The sequence below is a fragment of the Crassostrea angulata genome, chromosome 2 (genome assembly GCF_025612915.1).
Source record: "Crassostrea angulata isolate pt1a10 chromosome 2, ASM2561291v2, whole genome shotgun sequence".
Taxonomy (NCBI): domain Eukaryota; kingdom Metazoa; phylum Mollusca; class Bivalvia; order Ostreida; family Ostreidae; genus Magallana; species Magallana angulata.
In genome coordinates, this window is record NC_069112.1 from 61,419,191 (window position 1) to 61,439,988 (window position 20,798).

General features: G+C 32.2%; 1 protein-coding gene and 1 long non-coding RNA gene across 6 annotated transcripts in view; one reads left to right on the forward strand and one right to left on the reverse strand.

Moving 5' to 3' along the window:
- Positions 1 to 7,205, forward strand: part of LOC128170850 (uncharacterized) — a 12,032-nt gene extending 4,827 nt beyond the window's left edge. For 2 of the 5 annotated variants that reach the window (XR_008241926.1, XM_052836603.1), the window contains exons 1-8: positions 258 to 567; positions 680 to 731; positions 829 to 931; positions 1,426 to 1,562; positions 2,109 to 2,398; positions 2,553 to 2,678; positions 3,071 to 3,290; positions 6,448 to 7,205. Coding sequence is in view for 4 of the 5 variants with exons in the window: in XM_052836603.1 (XP_052692563.1) it covers positions 2,243 to 2,398; positions 2,553 to 2,678; positions 3,071 to 3,290; positions 6,448 to 6,674 (729 nt within the window). In the remaining variant the exon portion in view is untranslated. The other 3 variants (XM_052836602.1, XM_052836605.1, XM_052836604.1) reach the window with 3 other exon arrangements.
- Positions 7,206 to 8,141: 936 nt separating this feature from the next.
- Positions 8,142 to 18,964, reverse strand: LOC128170853 (uncharacterized). Its single transcript, XR_008241927.1, has 5 exons — positions 18,885 to 18,964; positions 17,383 to 17,413; positions 15,885 to 15,926; positions 12,032 to 12,124; positions 8,142 to 10,817 (listed from the first exon to the last, which is right to left on the reverse strand). It is a non-coding gene; the product is annotated as an uncharacterized LOC128170853 (long non-coding RNA).
- Between the last annotated feature and the right edge of the window lie 1,834 nt (positions 18,965 to 20,798).

Below are 20,798 nucleotides of genomic sequence, written 5' to 3' on the forward strand. Positions count from 1 at the left end.
GGATTTTCATGGTTTGGGGAAAAAATGGTGGGTAATATTTTTTGTTTTGGAAGTATAGGTTTACAACCCCCCCCCCCACCCCCCCCCCCCCCCCCACGGATTAGGATTTTAATGATTTTGGAATTAGGTTTTTTTCTCTCAATATTTCTGATCAGTCTAGCCCCCCCCCCCCACCACTTTCAATTTGCTTCCGACGCCAGTGCATGTTGTAATCTTTGATATCTATCTTATTATTTTTCATTCATTTTACATTATTTTTATTTATATTTCTAACTGAAAAATTATGCATGCTTGTTAGATTCGATTCAGCGGCATCAAAAATGGAAGAAGGCTAGACAGAATGAGATTTAAAAGCACGAATGGATTCCTTAAGGAAATAGAAAATGCCCCTTCGAACAGCGTTTTCCTTGAGGGCCTTAAAGAAGTCGGATTACAGCACCAACCAGCTGACAAGGGGAGAAAAAAAAAGAAATCCAAGGCCGAGAATGCCGACCATAGAGACAGTTGAGGGGCCTGATGATGCAGGGGTTTCGGATGAGATAAAGTTTCTTGAAGAAAAATACGTCGGTAATGATTTAATCTACTTTCAATTGTTTCCCTGAAGAAGAAAAAATCCAGATTGAATAAGACAGAACATTTCTCACATTTGTTAAACTATATTTTTTTTCCACCATTGAAGGACAGTATGAAGTGGACATAAAGAAGCTTCTATTGGCGCCTGCTGAGTATCGGTAATTGTAAACGCGCGCATCGTACATGAATTTTCATCAAAATTATGAAGCATCCCACTGGGCAAAAATATCATAATGATTATACACTTCTATTCAGATCAAGAGATGTAGACCAGTCCTGGATCCAGGATATAAAACACTCCATTCTCACCGCGCCTGGTGGTGTTGTTACCATTTTCCCTGTCCTGTTTGATACTTCAGTAATATTTTTACTTTCCTTGTTTTCTTTAATAAACATTTAAATGATCAGATTGACATCTAATATTTTTATTTATTCTACCAAAACTTTAAAAATTTCAAACTAACCAATGTGACATAACATAATATCTAATCGCTTATTTGTGACGATTCTTAAACATAAGATCATCAATGCAGGAATCAATGTCAGGGACATCTTAGTAGGAAATTCACGCTGTGTCATATATTGTCATTGGGCAACTTTTACTGTATTCATTCTATTACACAAAAGTTGATTGGCTAATAGTAAAAAGGCGGGGCCTGCATCAGAAGGTGTGTTTGCTTCGCGTAAATATTAATGTGTATGACTCAGCGTTTGATTAGCTGACAAAAAATAGGCGTGGCCTACATAAAAGAGATTTAAGCTTCAGCAACTCTCAATGCATTCAGAAAATGTTTCTTTCATTTCTTAAATATGTTTTATTTGACAACAATATTTGCACTCATTGTACGACAGATCGATGATCCCAGCCAATTTAAAGAGGACGACATACTTCAAAGACCCCTCTATCTGCTTGGAGGCAACCATGCCATAGCCGCAATAAGACGGGCGCAAGAAGAAGAACCAGAAAATGATAGCCTCCAGAGATATAAGTAAGAGTCAATGTAACGTAAACTAAGGGTTCAAGGCGCGGATTCATAGGCGTCGGAACCGGGGGGGGGGGGGGGGGTTAGCCTCCCACTTTTTGCAAAGTTAGACATAACCATTAGGCGGATAGCATCATAGAGGGTTTAGCCTCCCCCCCCCCCCCCAGTTTTTCTCGACGCAAAGATAATTGTTTTTTAAATTTACCTTGAAAAGATTGAAATATTGAGAAGTGGGAGTCTTCTACTAGCCCCCCCCCCCCCCCCCCCCCCCCCCCGATTAGGAATTTATTTAATGATTTTGGAGAAGAAAAAAATTGGTAGGTAAGGATTTTTTTTTTGGAACAATAAGTAAACACCCCCCTCTCCCCCCACGGAATAGGTTTTCATGGTTTTCAGGATTTATGAGGATAAGTCTAGCCCCCCCCCCCCCACTTTCAATTTGCTACCGACGCTACTATGATTGATGGAAAAATGCACAATAAACTATCGAAATAAAATCCTGTACTCCTTATCACACAGTGTTTCAATTTTCTTTTTCTGTGTCTTTTGAAGGAAGATCAGAATTGACATCTATGTAGGCTTGTCGCCTGAAGAGGGACAGCTACTGGGGAATCTACATAACGACAGAACAAAAACAAAAAGAGTCCTTTTTCAAGTAAGACGATGTTAAAGATATTTCTAATGAAATGATTTCACAATTACATGTTTTTATTTTCAATGTTGGTAGTTGCATAAATGTAAAATGTTTTGTAGGACCTAGTCGACAGAGTCGAAAAATTTTTGTCAGCTCAGAGGGAGACCAATGGAAGGCAGCCGTTACATCAATTGTCCAACCAGTTCAGGTGAGTTTTAAATCAGCAAAATGTTATTTTGAATCCTTGTCGTGCATTGATTTAAATAAAATTTATATGAATAGAAAAACAAAAACGTTTTATTCTAAATTAATTTACCAAAGCCAATGAAATATTTTTTATATGAATTTTCATTTCAATACAGGGAACAAATGGAAATTTAAGTATGCTATTTCGGTTGGCAGCATATCCAGATAACATTTTCGCAGAGATTGAGAGAATTTTTAATCTCTGGCAGGAAAAACACCAACAAAAGGAAATTCCCCAGCTGGTTAGTTACGTATATTATACTTCTTAATCAAATAAAAAAAATCATACGGAGGGTCTTATCTAAAACATTATGTACCACTTGCAACTTTGTTAGGTTGAGTGTACTAATCAGTAATAGAAATACGAATAGCATTGTATATTTCATCAGAATATTACATATGAAATATTAGATGATACCGTCTGTAACCTTTAACCCCATAAGTGCTACATCCGCTCTAAACAAATTGTAAAAACAAAAACACCATTGTTTTCAATTCCTGTAATTTGTGAGATGCATCATACACTCCTCGATGCATACATTCAGTTTCGTCGATGGTCGATCGTTACTGTCTTGCATGGTTTGATAATTTCATTCTGAATAAAATCATGATAAAGATGGTTTCATGATTGCAGTTATTCAAGAATTTAGGAGGCCTGGACAATGAAATTGTATTACAATACCTGCACAAAATTGAGAAGGTTGAGAGTATAACGAAGATTTCCAAGGAAATAGAAAAGAAGAAAAAACATGAAGTTCTTCGGCAAATTTTTGTCCAGAGAAGTGGTTGTGGAACATGGGAGGAGGCCCTGGACACGTATGAAAATGTTTCGGAAAACTTAGAAATGTTCCAAGGTATTTTGATGGATAAAGATGTATGTTTGTTAATCTACATGTAACAAGAAATCAGAAATGTTGCTGTTAATTATACATATTCATATAGACATCTTAAATATACCTATCATTAAACATGTGATAGTCGGTGATGGTGGCACTATTCCGTGTATACAACCTATATCTTAACCTTTTTTAAAATTGCATTGTTTCATTTAAAAACAAGATTCTGTGAGTCAAATGTCCCTTTAAAATAGTTATACCCATACTATCCATAGTTAGTCTGGAAAATCCACTCTGAGAAATTCAGAATGGTACCCCCGCTCGGATGATAAATTAAGCAAGTCGACATTTACCAGGAAGTTGACGTAAAAAAATAGATCACAACGTATGACATGCCTAAACAGAAAGTGTGTCAAAATTCCAACCATCTGCGATTAATAGTTGCTTAGAAGAATGCAATTGAATTTTTTGTTACTGACAGACAGACAGTCAGAATGACAAACAGACAGTATAAACAGTCACAGGATGAATGACCATCTTTAAGTCCTCCTTAAAGATAGCTTATAGGTGTTTAAAGGTAGCTTAAAGACGATCTTTAAGCCACCTTTAAGCTACCTTTAAGCTATATGTATTGCTTAAAGGTGGCTTAAAGAAAGCGTAAAGATGGCTTAAAGGCAGCTTAAAGACTATCTTTAAGCCACCTTTAAGCCACCTTTAAGGACAACTTATAGGTCCTTAATGTCCAAACTTCTTTAAGCCACCTTTAAGCCACCTTTAAGCTACCTTTAAGCTACCTTTAAGCCATTAAAAAAAATTAATTCAATATTGTGCTTAATTTCCAACAAAATGTATTAACTTTATGAAAGAAAAGGTATTAAAACGGTTTTTGTTCTAGAAAGAAAAATGAAAAAAAAAAACACAAAAAAAAAACGGCTGCGGTCAGAATTGAACCCGGGACCCTTAGTTTACTAGCATCACCACACATCCTCTGCGCCACGGCAACTTACATGTTTATAAGTGTTTTTATATCCTATATATCAGTGGATATTGAATCACTGTTTTGAATGTGTTTACTTGAAAAGATTTTGACAAACCATTCAGTTTGTAACAATCAATTATATCTAATTTATAAATTACATGCATGCATGTATTTAGAATGAAATACGGAACTTGGTCTTCAGTGAACAAAAATATATTATACCTAAATTGAAACCGTTAGGTTCACTATAGTAGGCTTTCTTAGTTAATAAATTTAAACCGAGTAGATATACGTAATTCATCTAATTTATAGCTATAAAAATGTAAGAAAGAAAATGAAATCATTTCTTTTATTAAATGCATTGATACTATTAGGGTATTTGTTCAATTTCCCGCAATTTCCCGGTTTTCATGATCGCGGCGCCGTTCCAATATGTTTAAATATTTACATGTAATTGTATGTACATGATTTTTAAACTATCAATTCTATAACAAACAAAATAACCAATTACCGGTGACGTATTTACTGCATGTGGCAATTGCAAATGACTTGTACATACAATTGTATGATGTGCCAGGCCGGGTATATTTGACATATTTACCCTTATACATATATTTAAATAATCAACCCCTATTTATGATCACCGGTACATTAATTAAATAGCCTCAAGATTTTACTCTTACATACATGTATCGTTAATTTGTAGACGTAACATATTTGAAACCCAGAGCTAGGAAATAATACTTTGAAAATGAATTACAAATGTAAATTAACTTTTATTCACTAGACTTATCGTATACTCGTACACACTAAGATTCAACGCCTTTAGAAACCCTGACGTGCACCTAGGCACACGACACACCTGTTGTGTATATCTTGTATATTCTGTGTTAGTTCCAGGGGTTTTCTTAAGTTGGACAAACAATAGACTTTAATTAGATATACACAAACATGCACCTGGGCACACGACACAACTGTTGTGTATATCTTGTATATTCTGTGTTAGTTCCAGGGGTTTTCTTAAGTTGGACAAACAATAGACTCTAATTAGATATACACAAACGAACAAAACTATGTCTAGACAAACAAAGCAGTAATATCCTGCCCGATATAACAAAGGCAGTTGAGAGTCTTTTCATCTTTAACATGTATCTAGCAGATCTAGAGTTAGAAATAATGAAAATTGAAAAAAAAAATACAAACCTTAAACCGATTAACAAATTAAATCATGCATTTTTGGTTCATTATCTTTATTTTGTTTAATAACCAGATGAACTGAGAGAGAGAGAGAGAGAGAGAGAGAGAGAGAGAGAGAGAGAGAGAGATTTTTTTCACCGATTAATTTATAATAGGAAACAAACATACTTTAATTAGTTTTATGCACATATTAAGATACGGAGACTGCGCTCATCCCTACAATAATTTTGAAACCCCCAAAAAATTATAAAGAATTTTATAACGGCAATCTGTGTCAATCGGAGCGGTGCTGATGATAGCGATCTGTGTTTAATGGAGCGACAATTAAAACCGCCTGGAACCCCCCCCCCCTTCCTTGAAAATTATATTATCACTCGGATGACCCCCTCCCATCTCTATAAAAGAGCTTTTGCATTTAATATATGTTTTTATTGTTCAGCTTGATCAATATTGACTTAAAGGCCACTTAAAGACAGTGTAAAGGCAGTGTAAAGAGAGCGTAAATGCCACTTAAAGATGCTTAAAGGTGGCTTAAAGGTGGCTTAAAGGTAGCTTAAAGAAGTTTGGACATTAAGGACCTATAAGCACTTGCTTAAAGGTGACTTAAAGGCGGCTTAAAGGTTGTATAGCCTTTAAGCTCCTTTAAGTCACCTTTAAGCCACCTTTAAGGACTTGCTTAAAGATGGTTTTTCGCCCTGTGAGTATACTCCCTTCTCCTTCGGAACGGGGGTATAATAAAATCATATGGTTTGTATATTTATCTATGTTTGTTAGAAAACCGTTGAATATTGAGTATTTTGAACACTGAACAGACGGCAAAATACTATTAAGTTTTCTCCTTGTAATAATAAAAACATAATATTTTTTAAACTTTTGAATTTGGGATGCCAAGAATAAAAGTCAAGCTATATAGTATGATGGAAAAGCAAGAGTCAAAATATCACTAAAGCCCAACAGTTACGGATAATATAAATTTCTTGTCTTATTTTGTTTTATTAGGTATGAATATTACAAAGAAGTATATTCCCAGGTCCCTTATAAAATTCATAGACGATACGGTGGCATACAGGCCCTCTCAACAACAGGAAAATGTCAGGATTAACATTGAAGTCGACATCGAAGAAAATCTGTTGGAAAATTCAGAAATCCAGAAAATTATCAAGGACGGAAACAGGAAAATGGAAATTGAGATTAAGAGAATTGTGAAGAGAATGAGAGAAAGTTAATTAATCAAAAAACAATTCTGAATATCCCATGAATTCTTACAGCTGCTTTGTTATTTGTTTGTGATGTTTTTTTTCAACTTCCCAAGGTCCATACTCAGCCTGACTTTTTGCATTTTCCCGAAGATTTCAGCAATTGAATGTGATAATTAACTTCTTAATGTGGTTTGTCCAGAACATAACAGTAGAACTAATTTAACAAGACCTTGGACTTTCGATAGGACGGTACTATCTATTTCTTGTATGAAAACAAGTTTAAAATGACGCTGTTTTGGATGAAATATGCATAGATTACGTAGTTTAGCTTAAAAGCCAGACAAACCTTGTTGGTTTCAAAATAGACAGCCCTACGTCATATTGCTGTCTGACATAACTGCCCAAAGTCCAAGCTCTTATTAAAATGGTTCTATATTAAAAGTGGGAGAATTTGTAAAAAGGTATCCTGACAGAATTATCCACTCGCTGGTAAAAAAAAAACCCGCAGGTTTTGTAGATTGAAATTTACAAAAACGTTAAAACATAATAAAAGGTGGTCCACCCTGAAGCCCAAGTCTGGAAAATCCACTCTGAGAAATTCTACACGCCAGAATTACAGAAACAAAACATAATATATATATATATATATATATATATATATATATATATATATATATCTGCTTTCAACCTTAGGGTGACTATATATTTTTTTGAACCTTAAGGGGACATTTCGTATAATTTGATATGTTACTCTCAACACTATATGAGTTACATGAAAATTAATTGTATGGTTACCAAAGGCCAATTTTCTATAGAAAATCATAAAACTCGTAAAGATAAAAAATATACAATTTTCGTGTCCCCTTAAAATTTAGAAATCATGTCGCACTGTTTACGGGGACATTTGTATATTTATTTACAATGGGCAATTTAAGTAGACCAGATGTATATTGATATATTCCAACTTAAGGTGCCCAATATTTTAATGTATCTAATTTAAAGTGTTACATTGTGTTCTTTTTGTATTTATAATGAGATAATTTTAAATAGCTTACTGAAACATTCCTTACATGGCTGAAGGCCCGCCATTAGGTTAAATTTATAATATCATCAAGTTATTCTTACAATAAAAAAAACTTCTTTTCTTATCAGTTCTTTAGTTCTTTAATTTCTAAATTTGCGATGATTCCTACTTTTAATTATATATTTTTTTAATCTCTAATATTACAGAGGTTAAAATTCAGTTAAAGGCATGTCAAAAGGTGAAAAGGTGTAGGTATTTTCTGACTTTGAGAAGCGAGTGACAAATAAAAAATAACTACACAAATGTATGAAATATTTCAGTGCCTACATAAGTGTCTCAAACAATACCAAAGTTCCAAATTAATGAATCAAAAACACTAGAAATAAAATGATGAAATAATCTTTCATTATCTGCATCTCAAAATACAACTATTGGGAACTTTAAAAAATACCAGAAAAACAAAATTGGGCTTTCTAAAATTCTTTTATTACATATTCAAACAATTTCATAGGAAAAATTCAATTTGTTCCAACTTATTATTCATTTCTTTAAAAACAACATAAAAATTAAAACATCAATTGTTCTGTTTTCAAAAATTCTTGAGCAAAAGTCAAAGAGAATTAAAACAATGTGGAACATTTTAGTCAATGTCTTTCATTTCTCCCTTGAATGACCAGTCTACATTCAATCATAGCTCAAAGCTGAATTTTTAATTCAGCAAATATAATGCAGTCTGTCAGTTACAAAGTGATTCTTAACCAAACTTTTTTTTCAACACTTTGCACTTTTAGTTGAGCAAGACTGTGTTAAAACTAAATAATATGATGTTCAGAAGACAATCAAGTTTTAAATTAAACATCCATTTAAAGTTAAGAATCAAATGATCATAAAAGAAATTCATTATTGCATAATCTACTATATATAAATGTAATGCAAATATCATTACAATCTAATATATTAACTCATTGAACAAATTAAGACTTAAATTCTCAAAAGCAAGTTCAGAACAAAAATGTAATTCACCTTCAGTGCATCATTAATGTTTAACACTTTAACTTTTTTTCAATATTTCATAGGATCAAATTCAGAAAATTGATGAGTTGTTTCATCAAACTAGTAATCTAATACATAAGTTTACATCATTACTTTAATCAATGTCCTTTTAATCAGTTATTTCATTCAATTCTTCAGTAGACAATTTCACAATAATTCAATGTTTTTGTTTAAATTTATTCTATATATGCACCTTTTCCAACACACGACATTATCATAACTTACTTTAAAAGAAAATTAAACAAAGCTTCTTTAAGATCAAGATCTTGTACATGCAAGGTGCCTACAGGATTATGAAATTCAAGATATAAATATTTTTATTGATGCTTCATAAAAACAGCTTTGTTTGATTCGGTGTGGTGGGGCTATGAACACTATGAAAACTCATGTTTCAAACTGTCATTTTCAATAAAATATAATGGAAATAAGGCTCGTGCCATGTTTTTGTTTACATAAGTTCAATATACCGGTAAAGGTTCTTTTTCAGGCTGAGTTTTCTAATTACTAAATCGTTTTTAACAGTTCCTAGCGTTTGTAACATTCTTTTTTGGTCTAAACCTGACATTTTTCCTCAACATTTAAAATGTACCGGTAATCAAAATCATGACATCAGCTTTGGTTACATAATCAAAATTGTGAGCTCTATATCTCGCTTATAACTTCACGACTGACACTCAAATTTTTGGTTGATTATTAGAAATGCCTATTTAAGTCATTGTAAACATTAAAAAGAGAAAAATTAATTTTGAGCCAAATCGTGACCATGCCCCTTTAACATTAAAGGCATCAAGTTATTTGCAGTATGTAACATTTTGCAACACAGATCTTTTCTATAGGGATGTACAGGTTACATCTGCAATTATTCTTGGTAACAACAAATATCAATTTTTTTTTAAAAGAAACAAAATTCTAAAGGTCAATTCATTACAAACAAACAAGATATCTGTGAGCCAATACTCAAAAGTGATACCCCTGCTCTGATCTGAATATACAAAATATGCAGTCGATATTTCACAGGGAGTTGACATCATTTTTTTAAAAAATGGATCCCATCATATGGCATGCCTACACAAAGAGGTTAAAATTTTAAGCCTCTGCTATAAATAGGTGCCGAGAAATTTTTGACAAAAATTTGTTTGAAAATTTAAGCTAAAAATAAACAGTCGTCATTTAACAAAAAGTTGACATTTGATTGGTACACAAGGGTAACGCAGTATACGCCCTCTCCTTTTGAGTGGAGTATTAAAATACAATAACCCAGCACAATAAAAATGCAGACAATATGGCAATTCAAAGAATACTGCATGTACATATAGGCCAAGTTCCATGTTTGTTTTAAAAGGGGCATGGTCATGATTTTGGTCAAAATTTATTTTTCCATTTTGAATGTTCATCATGCTCAAGTAATGCATTTCTAATAGTCAACCAAACTTTGAGTTTCAGTTCTCGAGTTTTAAGCGAGACACAGGGCTAACAATTCTTTGGTATGTAAACAAAACTTGTGCCATGTGTTTGTTTACATTTTGAAATTCCAGGTTAAGACATGAAATGAATATGACAAATACAAGGAGCTGTTTATTGATGTACAAAACAAATTAGCAGATAAAAAAATCAGCTTGAAAAAGAACTTTTACCGGTGTATTGAACCAATGTAAATCAAAAAAATAAGACACAAGCCTTCTTACAAAACAAAGAATTGAAGCTCTGCATCTGGCTAATAACACTACAACTAACACTCAAATTGTGGTTGGTCATTAGAAATGCATTATACTAATGCATTATAAACAATAAAAAATACAAAAATAAAAATCTGACCAAAATCGTGACCACTCCCCCATGAGATGTACTAATTGCTAATATCTGACTAGAAAACTACATACTATTCATATGCATATTCACAAGTCATGTTCATTTCTAAATTGTTCATATAGCCACCAACTCCAACTCTGCAAGTTTTTTGGAACTTCTTAGCCTCGCCGTTTTTCTCTCATTAAAAATCTTTGTTCTGGCTTTGGAAATTGTTGTCTTCATATGAAGACCATCTAATGATGATATATTATTTGTCTTCAGGAAGTCTTCAATTTCTTTCTTACCTGTAAAAAATAAAGAGGATTGAATGATTTGTCATTGATTATATTTTTAAAAACATGTTCATGAACACCACATAAATAGGCATAAAGTCATCATTTTAAACATTAATATTTTAATCAATCTCAATGAAATAATCCTAAATTAGGTAACAAATTCCCCAACCGACTTCACTGAAGGGAACTAGAGATTTTTTCTCCATCTGTCTATCCCACTTCAGTTTTTCACAATTTTTTTTCATTATGGGTTTGAAGAATAATATTAACTTGCTTCAAAATGTCAAACAACAGATCAAGTTTACATTTTAGTAGCCTCTGGTCGTCATATTTTTGAGAGAATTGATTTTGAATTTTACATTCCAATTTTTTTAATGACTGGATTCGGTGTATGTACTCAATAAATGAGGCCAGTATGTGGTCAGTAATAATATCATGTATTACTTGTATCATTACTTTTATCATTTCTTACAAACAAAAAAGTTTTGTAAAATATGTCAAGTATCGTGCTGTACATTTTATCGGCAGTTTTTTTTTTTTGTATTATAACAATCCAGTGTTATTGTGTCTGGGTTGTTAAATATTAAAGTTTGGTTTGAGGTTCAGGGTACAGAAGACTGCAATGATTTTGTGTATAAAACAGGGAATACTTCTAGCAGCGAACACTTAATTGACTTGGCAAAATTATACGAGATAAAATAAAGAGTATTAGTTTACCCACTTTGTATTTAATTTCAACATCGACTGTGTCTGCTTCGCTTCGAATATGTATTTTCAAAATGGAATTTCAAGGTTGTTAGCTGTTTGTTGTAATTATTTTTCATAATTTCATACTATACAAGAAGTCATTAATTTCTGAGTATTTCAACATTTATGATGGGGGATATTTATTACAAAAGGTCTCAAAATTTTGCCATTCTTAATTACTTTATAATGTAAAATTTAAATTATAATATAAAATAATTATATGATAAATATTTAACATCTGATGCAGGTTATGTATTTTTCGGCATGTCGCTACAATCATATTCTGCAGGAATCACATTGAAATAAAAACTTTAACTTAAGTCTATTCTCATGCAGTTAGTGGTCTTGTGACAAAATAGTCAACAGACAGGAGGGCTTACAGCCAACTTCATGTCATTAGCCAGGCTCGCTTGAAGTAACAATTCAAATGATCACCTTTAATTTACAGTTCATGAGCTAAATAAATTGTTACTTACATGGTAGATTCCCTGTGTTATTGTTTTTCTGAGTAAATATGTACTTTCTAAAATGATATTTCAAATCTGCTGTATCTTCCTTTGACCACTTAACTGTTGAAATACAGAAAAAAACATTGATAATTCAAATTTGCATGGGTTAGGTGACATAAAATTATCATTACGTTTCTCGGGCCAAATTTCTCCTAAATAGATGGAGGAGGGTGGCAATTTTTTTTAAAGTAGTAAATAAGTAGATGCGGGAGGGCTTTTTTATATATTCATTAGCCATCTTGAGTTCCACAAGCGCATACCTAATGAAATTGTCATCAACACAACCCGCCCCCTCCTCCCCCCAAAAAATTCAGGGCCATACTTAAACAAGGAAAAAGCTGTCAAAATGACAGCAAACCAGGTTTCCTTTTGTGTGAACAGTATCCATTATACATTTGTCAATCCTAAATTGATATCCAATCCAGAAAATTGAGGCACTTTATAATCTATAAAAACATAGGTAATCACAGATTACAAAGCTCACCGAGACGAGACATCACCCTTAAGAGACTTCACCTTTAAGAGACCACCTTTATCATATTAAATGAAAATCATACTTTATGATCTTGGATATTCATGGATTCTGTTTTGACACAATATCGTATATCATCTGTTAAAAAATTGTATGATAATCATATGTTCATTTGTTAATCAATACAATAATATAACATTAAAGTTTGCGTCCTATCATATTTACAACATATATCATAAAATACAATAAAATACCATAATAAACAATAATGAGATATGATATTGTAACGTATGATATGACATTGTATTGTGTTATACGTTATTGTATTTGATCAAATAATACATTATCATTATATAATATATATAACAATATAGTATTATATTACAATATCATATTACATAATACATCATAACATTGAAACATATGATATTATATTGTAAAATATAGTATGATATTGTATGATACTGTATCATTTTTAATACATAATATGATATTGTATCATATGATACAATATAATTTGATACAACATTGTATCATATCAAATGATACAATATTATGTGATAAAGTAAAATATTATATAAGACAATATTATATTATACATATTATACAATATCGTATGATACAATATTATAGAATATACAATATTGTATCATATGATACAATATTATATTTTGCAATATCTTATGTAATAGTATCTTGTGATGAAATAATAAATTAATAATACAATATAATATTATACATATTATATTGTACCATAATATACAATACTATACATAACGATATCATGATACAATATCATAACATAAAATATAAATAAAATTGATACAATATCATATCGTATCATACAACTTTCTATAATATTATATATGATATTATATTGTGTCATATTAAACAATATTGTTTCATACCAAACAATACTATATCATAGGAATCATGTTATATCATTAATCAACAAACACATCTATTCATCGAGCAGGTTTGAATGAGGTAGGAGATTTCTTTAGCATCCTTGATAATGGAGATCAGGCTCTGCATCTGAAGCAACCTCTGCGTTTCATTTATAATATAGTTAAATCAACTACGCAATTATCATCTATAAAACATGTGACATGTTCCAAAAAAACTAAACCTCATCCAGCATCCGAAACCTATGGCTCATTTTCAGCATTCAAGCCTGTCAGGTGCATCAGTATACATAAGACGCATCTTCATGCAAGTTTGGTGAAATTCAGACCAGTAATAACTAAGCTATTATCATCAGAGGGCACTAGCAATTAAAACCTTAACTTGCTCCAGCATCCACAACCTATGGCTCAGGTTCAACATCCATGCCTGTCAGGTGCATCTGTATCATAAGACACACCATTCATACAAGTTTGGTGAAGTTAGGACCTGTAATAACTAAGATATATTTTTTAGCATCCTTGATAATGGAGATCAAGCTCTGCATCTGAAGCTTCCTCTGTGATTCATTCATACTACAGTTTAATCAACTATGCAAGTTTGAAATAGTACTATTATCTATTAAACATGTGACCTGTTCCAAAAAACTTAACTTTATCCAGCATCTGAAACCTATGGCTCAGACTAAGCATTCAAACCTGTCAGGTGCATCAGTATCATAAAACGCACCATCCATGGAAGTCTGGTGAAGTAAGGAAAAGTAGTAACTAAGATATAATCATCAGAGGGCACCTGCAACAAAAACTTTAACCAGCTCTAAAAACCTTAACCTCCTTCAGCATCTGAAACCTATAGCTCAGATTCAGCACCCAAGCCTGCCTGGTGCATCAGTATCATAAGACACACCATCAATGCAAGTTTGGTGAAGTATGGACCAGCAGTAACTTAGATATTGCTATCAACGGGCAACTGCAACAAAATCTTTAACCTGCTCAAAAAATATTAACCTCCTCCAGCATCCGAAACCTATAGCTCAGATTCAGCACTCAAGCCTGTCTGGTGCATCAGTATCATAAGACACACCATCCATGCAAGTTTGGTGAAGTATGGACCTGCAGTAACTTAGATATTGCTATCAAAGGGCACCTGCAACAAAAACTTTAACCTGCTCCAAAAACCTTATTCTCCTCCAGCATCTGAAACCTATAGCTCAGATTCAGCACTCAAGCCTGTCTGGTGCATCAGTATCATAAGACACACCATCCATGCAAGTTTGGTGAAGTACAGACCTGCAGTTACTTAGATATTGCTATCAAAGGGCACCTGCAACAAAAACTTTAACCTGCTCCAAAAACCTTATTCTCCTCCAGCATCTGAAATTTAGGACTCAGATTCAGCATCCAAGTCTTTCAAGTCCATAAGTAGGTCCAGATGCATCATCCATGCAAGTTTGGTGAAGATAGGACAAGTAATAGCTTAGATACAGGACCTGCAACAAAAACTTTAACCAGGTCCGGACGCCGACGCCGACGCCAACACCGACGCCGACGCCGAGGGTATAGCATAAGCTTCCCCTGACTTCGTCTCGGTGAGCTAAAAAGTACATTGTTATACCCCTGTAAAACAGTTACTATATAACTCTATACAAAAAAAGTCCAGCATTTTGACTGTTGGACTGGAACTGTTAGATTGGAACTGTTAAAATCGACTGTTAAAAACTAGAACTGTCCTAATGGGACTAATACCCCCGCTAGGCTAATTTCAAATGGGACAAATAATTGAATTGAATAATAATTAAGGTTTGGAACATATACAAAAAAAAAAATTCTAGAATTGTAAAACAAAAAAAAATAGTTAAAGAAAAATTAAAATCAAAATTGTCAGAATTTCACTGTAAATACATATCTATAACAGTAATACATTTACAAATGTATGTATTTGATGATATATTTTTTTAATTTAATTGATTGTTGACTGTGTCTCATGCAACAGTTGATCTGTCGGACGGGCTCGCAAAATGTTGCCCGCGGCCTTCGACCTTGGGCAACAGTTTGCGAGCCGGTCCAACAGATCTACTGCTGCCCTCGACCCCAGTCAACAACTGTATAATATTGTCTATATTTAAAGAATAAAGAATCATTTTTTGGGTATTTTGAGGTGATAAATTTGGTCGAGTGTGATCAAATCCATTACTTTATTTTTACTTTAACATTTACTTGAATGGAAATATATGCATAAAGGAAAAGTTTTCCACCTCAAACAATATCTGACATTTCAACTGAACTAACATGTAAACAATGAAGACAAGTATGCACATTATTTTTTAGCAGGGGTGGGGAATGGGGGGGGGGGTATAGTTTCAATTAGGCTGGAGGCAATTCCAAACAAACAATAATTCTATTTTGCCCCAAAATACATTGACATTAATAATACATAAATATTTACCAGTCCTTGGGTTTTTCTTCTCTTTTGACTCTAGAATTTCATCTAAGTAGGAGAAAAAAATTAATGATAAGTCTATATGATATGTTAAATATAAGGTTTCACATCATCTGTCATTCAAGTTGCTTTTAAATAAGTAATATTAACATTAAGAATTTAAAACTAAGGTGGCCAACTTTGGATTTCATTGCACATGCTTTTGTGCTTGCCATGTATATACAAATTTGTTGATACCATTTACCAATATTTAACCAAATAACAAATTACCAATCAAAACAATTTGGGGTGTTTTAAAATCTGGTAATATAGTAAGATAGTTAATGTATATTTTATGATGCCCCCTAAAATGAAAACAAATGATTAGATTTTCATAAAACACTGCAGGTACATGTACAGGAGCACTTAAGTTGACTGAAAATTAAATATTTTTTTTCCTCTTACAGTGGTGATATCATGAAAGTTGACAAAACAAAACAATCCTATCCTATATCCTGTATCATGTATCCTTTCCTGCAAACAAGCTCTATTCTATCCTATCCTATCCCATATTTAGGAATAAAAGATAAATGAAACGAAAAAAGAAATTAATAACTTTATCAACTAATATTATGCTCAAAAGATCCAATTAATACAGGTACATAAACGTGACGATTTTCAGAGCGAGGTAGCATTTTTACCTGCCTTGAATAATCCATTATTATGCCTCCTGTCAGTTTCTCTATATATATTCAATACTCATCTATTTTCGCATAGTATACAAAGGGATGACAACCGCGGATTTTACATATATGATACGTAGATACATACGATTGACATCGAACAATTAATATAAATAGCACATAATACTGACGGGAATTCTAAAGTTAAAGTTTCAAATAAACATTTGAACAAATTGATTAAACATTTGTGATCGAAATTGTACTTGAGAATCCCGAAAACCCTATATTAAATGATGCTTGATAAAGAATATATGGGATAAAAATTAAATGAGATAATTTTGTCTGCTAAACAACTTAAGTTTCCCCGGTAGAGTCCCTCGCATCTCATTTCTTGAAAAGAACATAAACGTTTGTCAATTTATTTATTGAACAGCAACTTGTTGATAAAATAATCAATCAAATCAAATGATTTATTTGAATGAACAAACGTTTGCCTTTCTGGTTACTAGACAACATTCGAACGTCACAGCTACTTATAGAAAGGCACACCAGTATATTCAACAGTCGGCATAACAATAATAGTGTTGTGCATGTACTATGCTTAAATAGTGGTCAGGGTTTGATACAGGCTCGTGCACTTTGTATCAAACCCTAACTACTATTTAGGGATAGTACTTGTAAAACACAACACTATTATATAAATAAGCAAAGCATTGTTTTCAACATGAAATAACCTACATGTAATTTAAGAATGTGACACTATTAAGATTTCTTTCCATTAATTCTAAACAGTATAACACATCAGTTAAAATTCTTTCAACATTAAGTTCTGCTTTACTTACCAAGACAGTGTGTTCAGTTCAGAAAGAGGAACTGTAAAAAGATTTTGTTGAAAGATTAATGCAAGGCAATAGTAAGAGTCTTTACATCCTAGAAACAGAGGTTTTATAAATTATTTAAAGGGAAATAAGTTTAGTGAATTGCATGCACTTGACTGCCTCATGTCCATCATTCGGCATAACTTCAGTTTAAGAGGGCTAGATGGTCGTTGCCATTTTTTGACAATATCAGTCTCCTTCAAAAGAAGAGCTCTGTATAAAACTATATATATAAAAGCTAAGCTATTTGGATTTGTGTTTTTCTGATTATTATGGCCAAAATAAAAAATTGCTGTAGTTTTCAAGTACATTTGATAGGCAAGTTGTTGATTACCCAATGCCCTTAAAAATTACATGATCAGAAGCCATATACATGTAATTTTTTAAAGGGACCAAAACGCGATTTGAGCTTCAATTTTTCATATTTAGTTCTCCATTTTTAATGTTTAGAATTGTAAATATGGTTATCTTTAAGGCTTCATTTAAATTTGAAAGTCAATATCGAGTAACCTCCAAGGAAAGAGTTTAGAATTCTTTGTGTGATGTAGTGGTATAAATTTTGATCAAGTGTTGCTTTCTTTGCTGACAATATTATTTATGAACATATTAAATCAAATGATCTTGTTTGCCACAAGTCATTTGTGACTAACTTTACTTTACATTATCTGTAAACAAACACAAGACTTGAGATTTTTTTGACGTAAAAATGAGCTTTCATCTCTGTATTTAGCTTGTAATTTGACTCCTAACATTCAAATTTTGTCTGATCATTCGAAATGCACATTCAAACCATTTTATACATAAAATATAAAATGTTGACCTCAAATCATGTCCAATTCCCTTTAAGTTATGTTTAGTAAGAATAGGGTATGTAGGACTAAGAGCTGGTCCTCTTATATTTATCCCAACTTGGAAGGAAGCTACCCAAAATGGCCCCTTAAATCATCCCAACAAAGATACACAAAATCTAAAGTACACAAACAAAAGATATGAAATTGGTCCCCTTAATCATCCCAGCAAAGATATACAAAAGTGGTCCCCTTAATCATTCCAACAGATACATAAAATGTAAAGTATAAAACAAAAGATACTAAATTGGTCTCCATAATCATACAAACAAAGATACTCAAAATGTAGAGTATATATACATAAGTTATTGAATTAGTTTTTTTATCATCCCAAATAAGATACATTTAATATGATAAAAAAAACACATTAATGAATAGGTCCCATAATCATTCTATTTAGGATAAACAACATGATTATCACCTACTCTTTAATAACAAAGTTAACTTAACTGGTCCCCTTAATCATCCCAAAGAAGAAACACAAAATATAAAGTACACATAGATCACTTTATTGGTCTCCTTAATCACCCCACAGAAGATACACAATACCAATGTCTCTAATTTGGTCCCCTTAAAAAAAACTCAAGATGAATAAAGAAATGTATGATGAATTCTTACCTAGAGAGGAGAGACTATCGCTATATGATTCTTCCACCAAAGATGACTCATTTAAGTCAAATGGATCCGAGTCACTATCTGCAAGAAAGTAACAAATATATACATTAATGTCATTTTTCTAAAAATAGATTTGCTGCAGTTATGAAAAAAAAAAAATGAAAAAAAGTGGGCCAAAATCATTCTTTCACAATAACTTATGACTTCACAACTGACAAGATTAGTAACAAAAATGATTTGCAATGACCAATCTTTCATATCATAAACTCTATGTAAAAGATCTTGAATATATCTAAGTTGGCATAATATTGAGTTCAAAGCCTGATAACTCAATCTCGTAATTGCACAAATTAAGTATTTTGGGGGGTATTAATATGATAAAAATCCACAGACTATTTGGAAAACAGCAATTCATTAATGGTCAATTCCCCTTTCTCTTGTGGTGCATAATTACCACACGATGCATCATCCAGCAAAATTTGGCAAAGGTAGACCCAATAATTACGTAGATATGGTAATCCCAAATATTTGACCTGCTTCAAAAACCTTAACTTCCTCCAGCATCTGAAATTGACTGCTCAGATTCCAAGCATCCAAGCATGTCATTTGCATTCAAAGTATCATAAGATATACCATTCATGCAAGTTTAGTGTAGTAAGGACTAGTAATTAATAACTTAGTAATGGCCATCAAAGGGCGCCTGCTCCAAAAAATATAACCTGTTCAAAAACATTAAACAACTCAAGCACCTGAAATCTATGGGTCAGATTCAGCATTCAAGCCTATTAAGTACTTTGGTATCAGAAGATGTATCATCCATCTAAGTGTATATAGTAAAGCTAAAACCAATAATTTAGATGTTTCTGTTTAAGGTCACATGCCCAAAAAACTTTCACTTGCTCTAAAAACTTTAACCTCCTTCAGCATCTAAAATTGATGGGTCAGATTCAGCATTCAAGCATGTCAGCTGTAAATGTATCATAAGATGTCATCCATGCAAGTTTAGTAAAGTAATGACTAGTAATAACTTAAATAAGACCATCAAAGATTGATAAAATAACAGGAATAAGTTAACAAAACATAGAAATGCAGCAACAAATAATAATGTTGTCAACTAAATGCAGATAAAACAATAACTGGAATAAGTTATCAAAACATAGAAATAGAGCAACTGATAATAATTTTATCAACTAAATGCAGATTAATGTTGGTGTAAAACCTTCAAATAATACAAAAATAAAAAAGGAATTTTCCAATTACCATAGGTATACACATCAGGTATAATTTTTTCCTAAAAGAAAAGGATGAATATTAAATTGATAATTGGCAAGACTTAACCATTAATTTTATTGATAAATATTAAGACTGTTAAAGTCCTATAACACACCTGGCCATGTAGACAAATTAAAAACTGCCTTATTATTGACATGGTATGATAATTTGTCTGCATGGCCTGGTGAGTTATAGGATAGGACCAAAGATATCCTAAAATAAGCTTTTATTTATATTCATTTTTATGTTTACTTGTAATGAAATATTCTTGTATCACACTAAAAAGTCATTATACACGCTCCTTGTCAGAAATATGAATAACAAATGGAGCAGCAATAAAAAATGGTTAACAGTGTGCTTCTGCTGCTAAAAACATTGCCTAGAAAATTCTATTTAAGATTGAATTTTTATGATTTAACAATTATTTTTCAAAAGTATGTAACAAATTGGTTATGTAACTTTGAGTGTTTCATTTAATCTTACAATAAGAAATATATTCAAAACTTTTAACGTTCACTTGTGATCGTATGCCGTGTCAGATTTGACATTATTAATCAAAGTAACTGAAGTACTGACGGGAGTTGATTTTATCGATTATCATTTATTAAAAATCATCGATATGTGATTTTGCATGGCAAGTAGTAT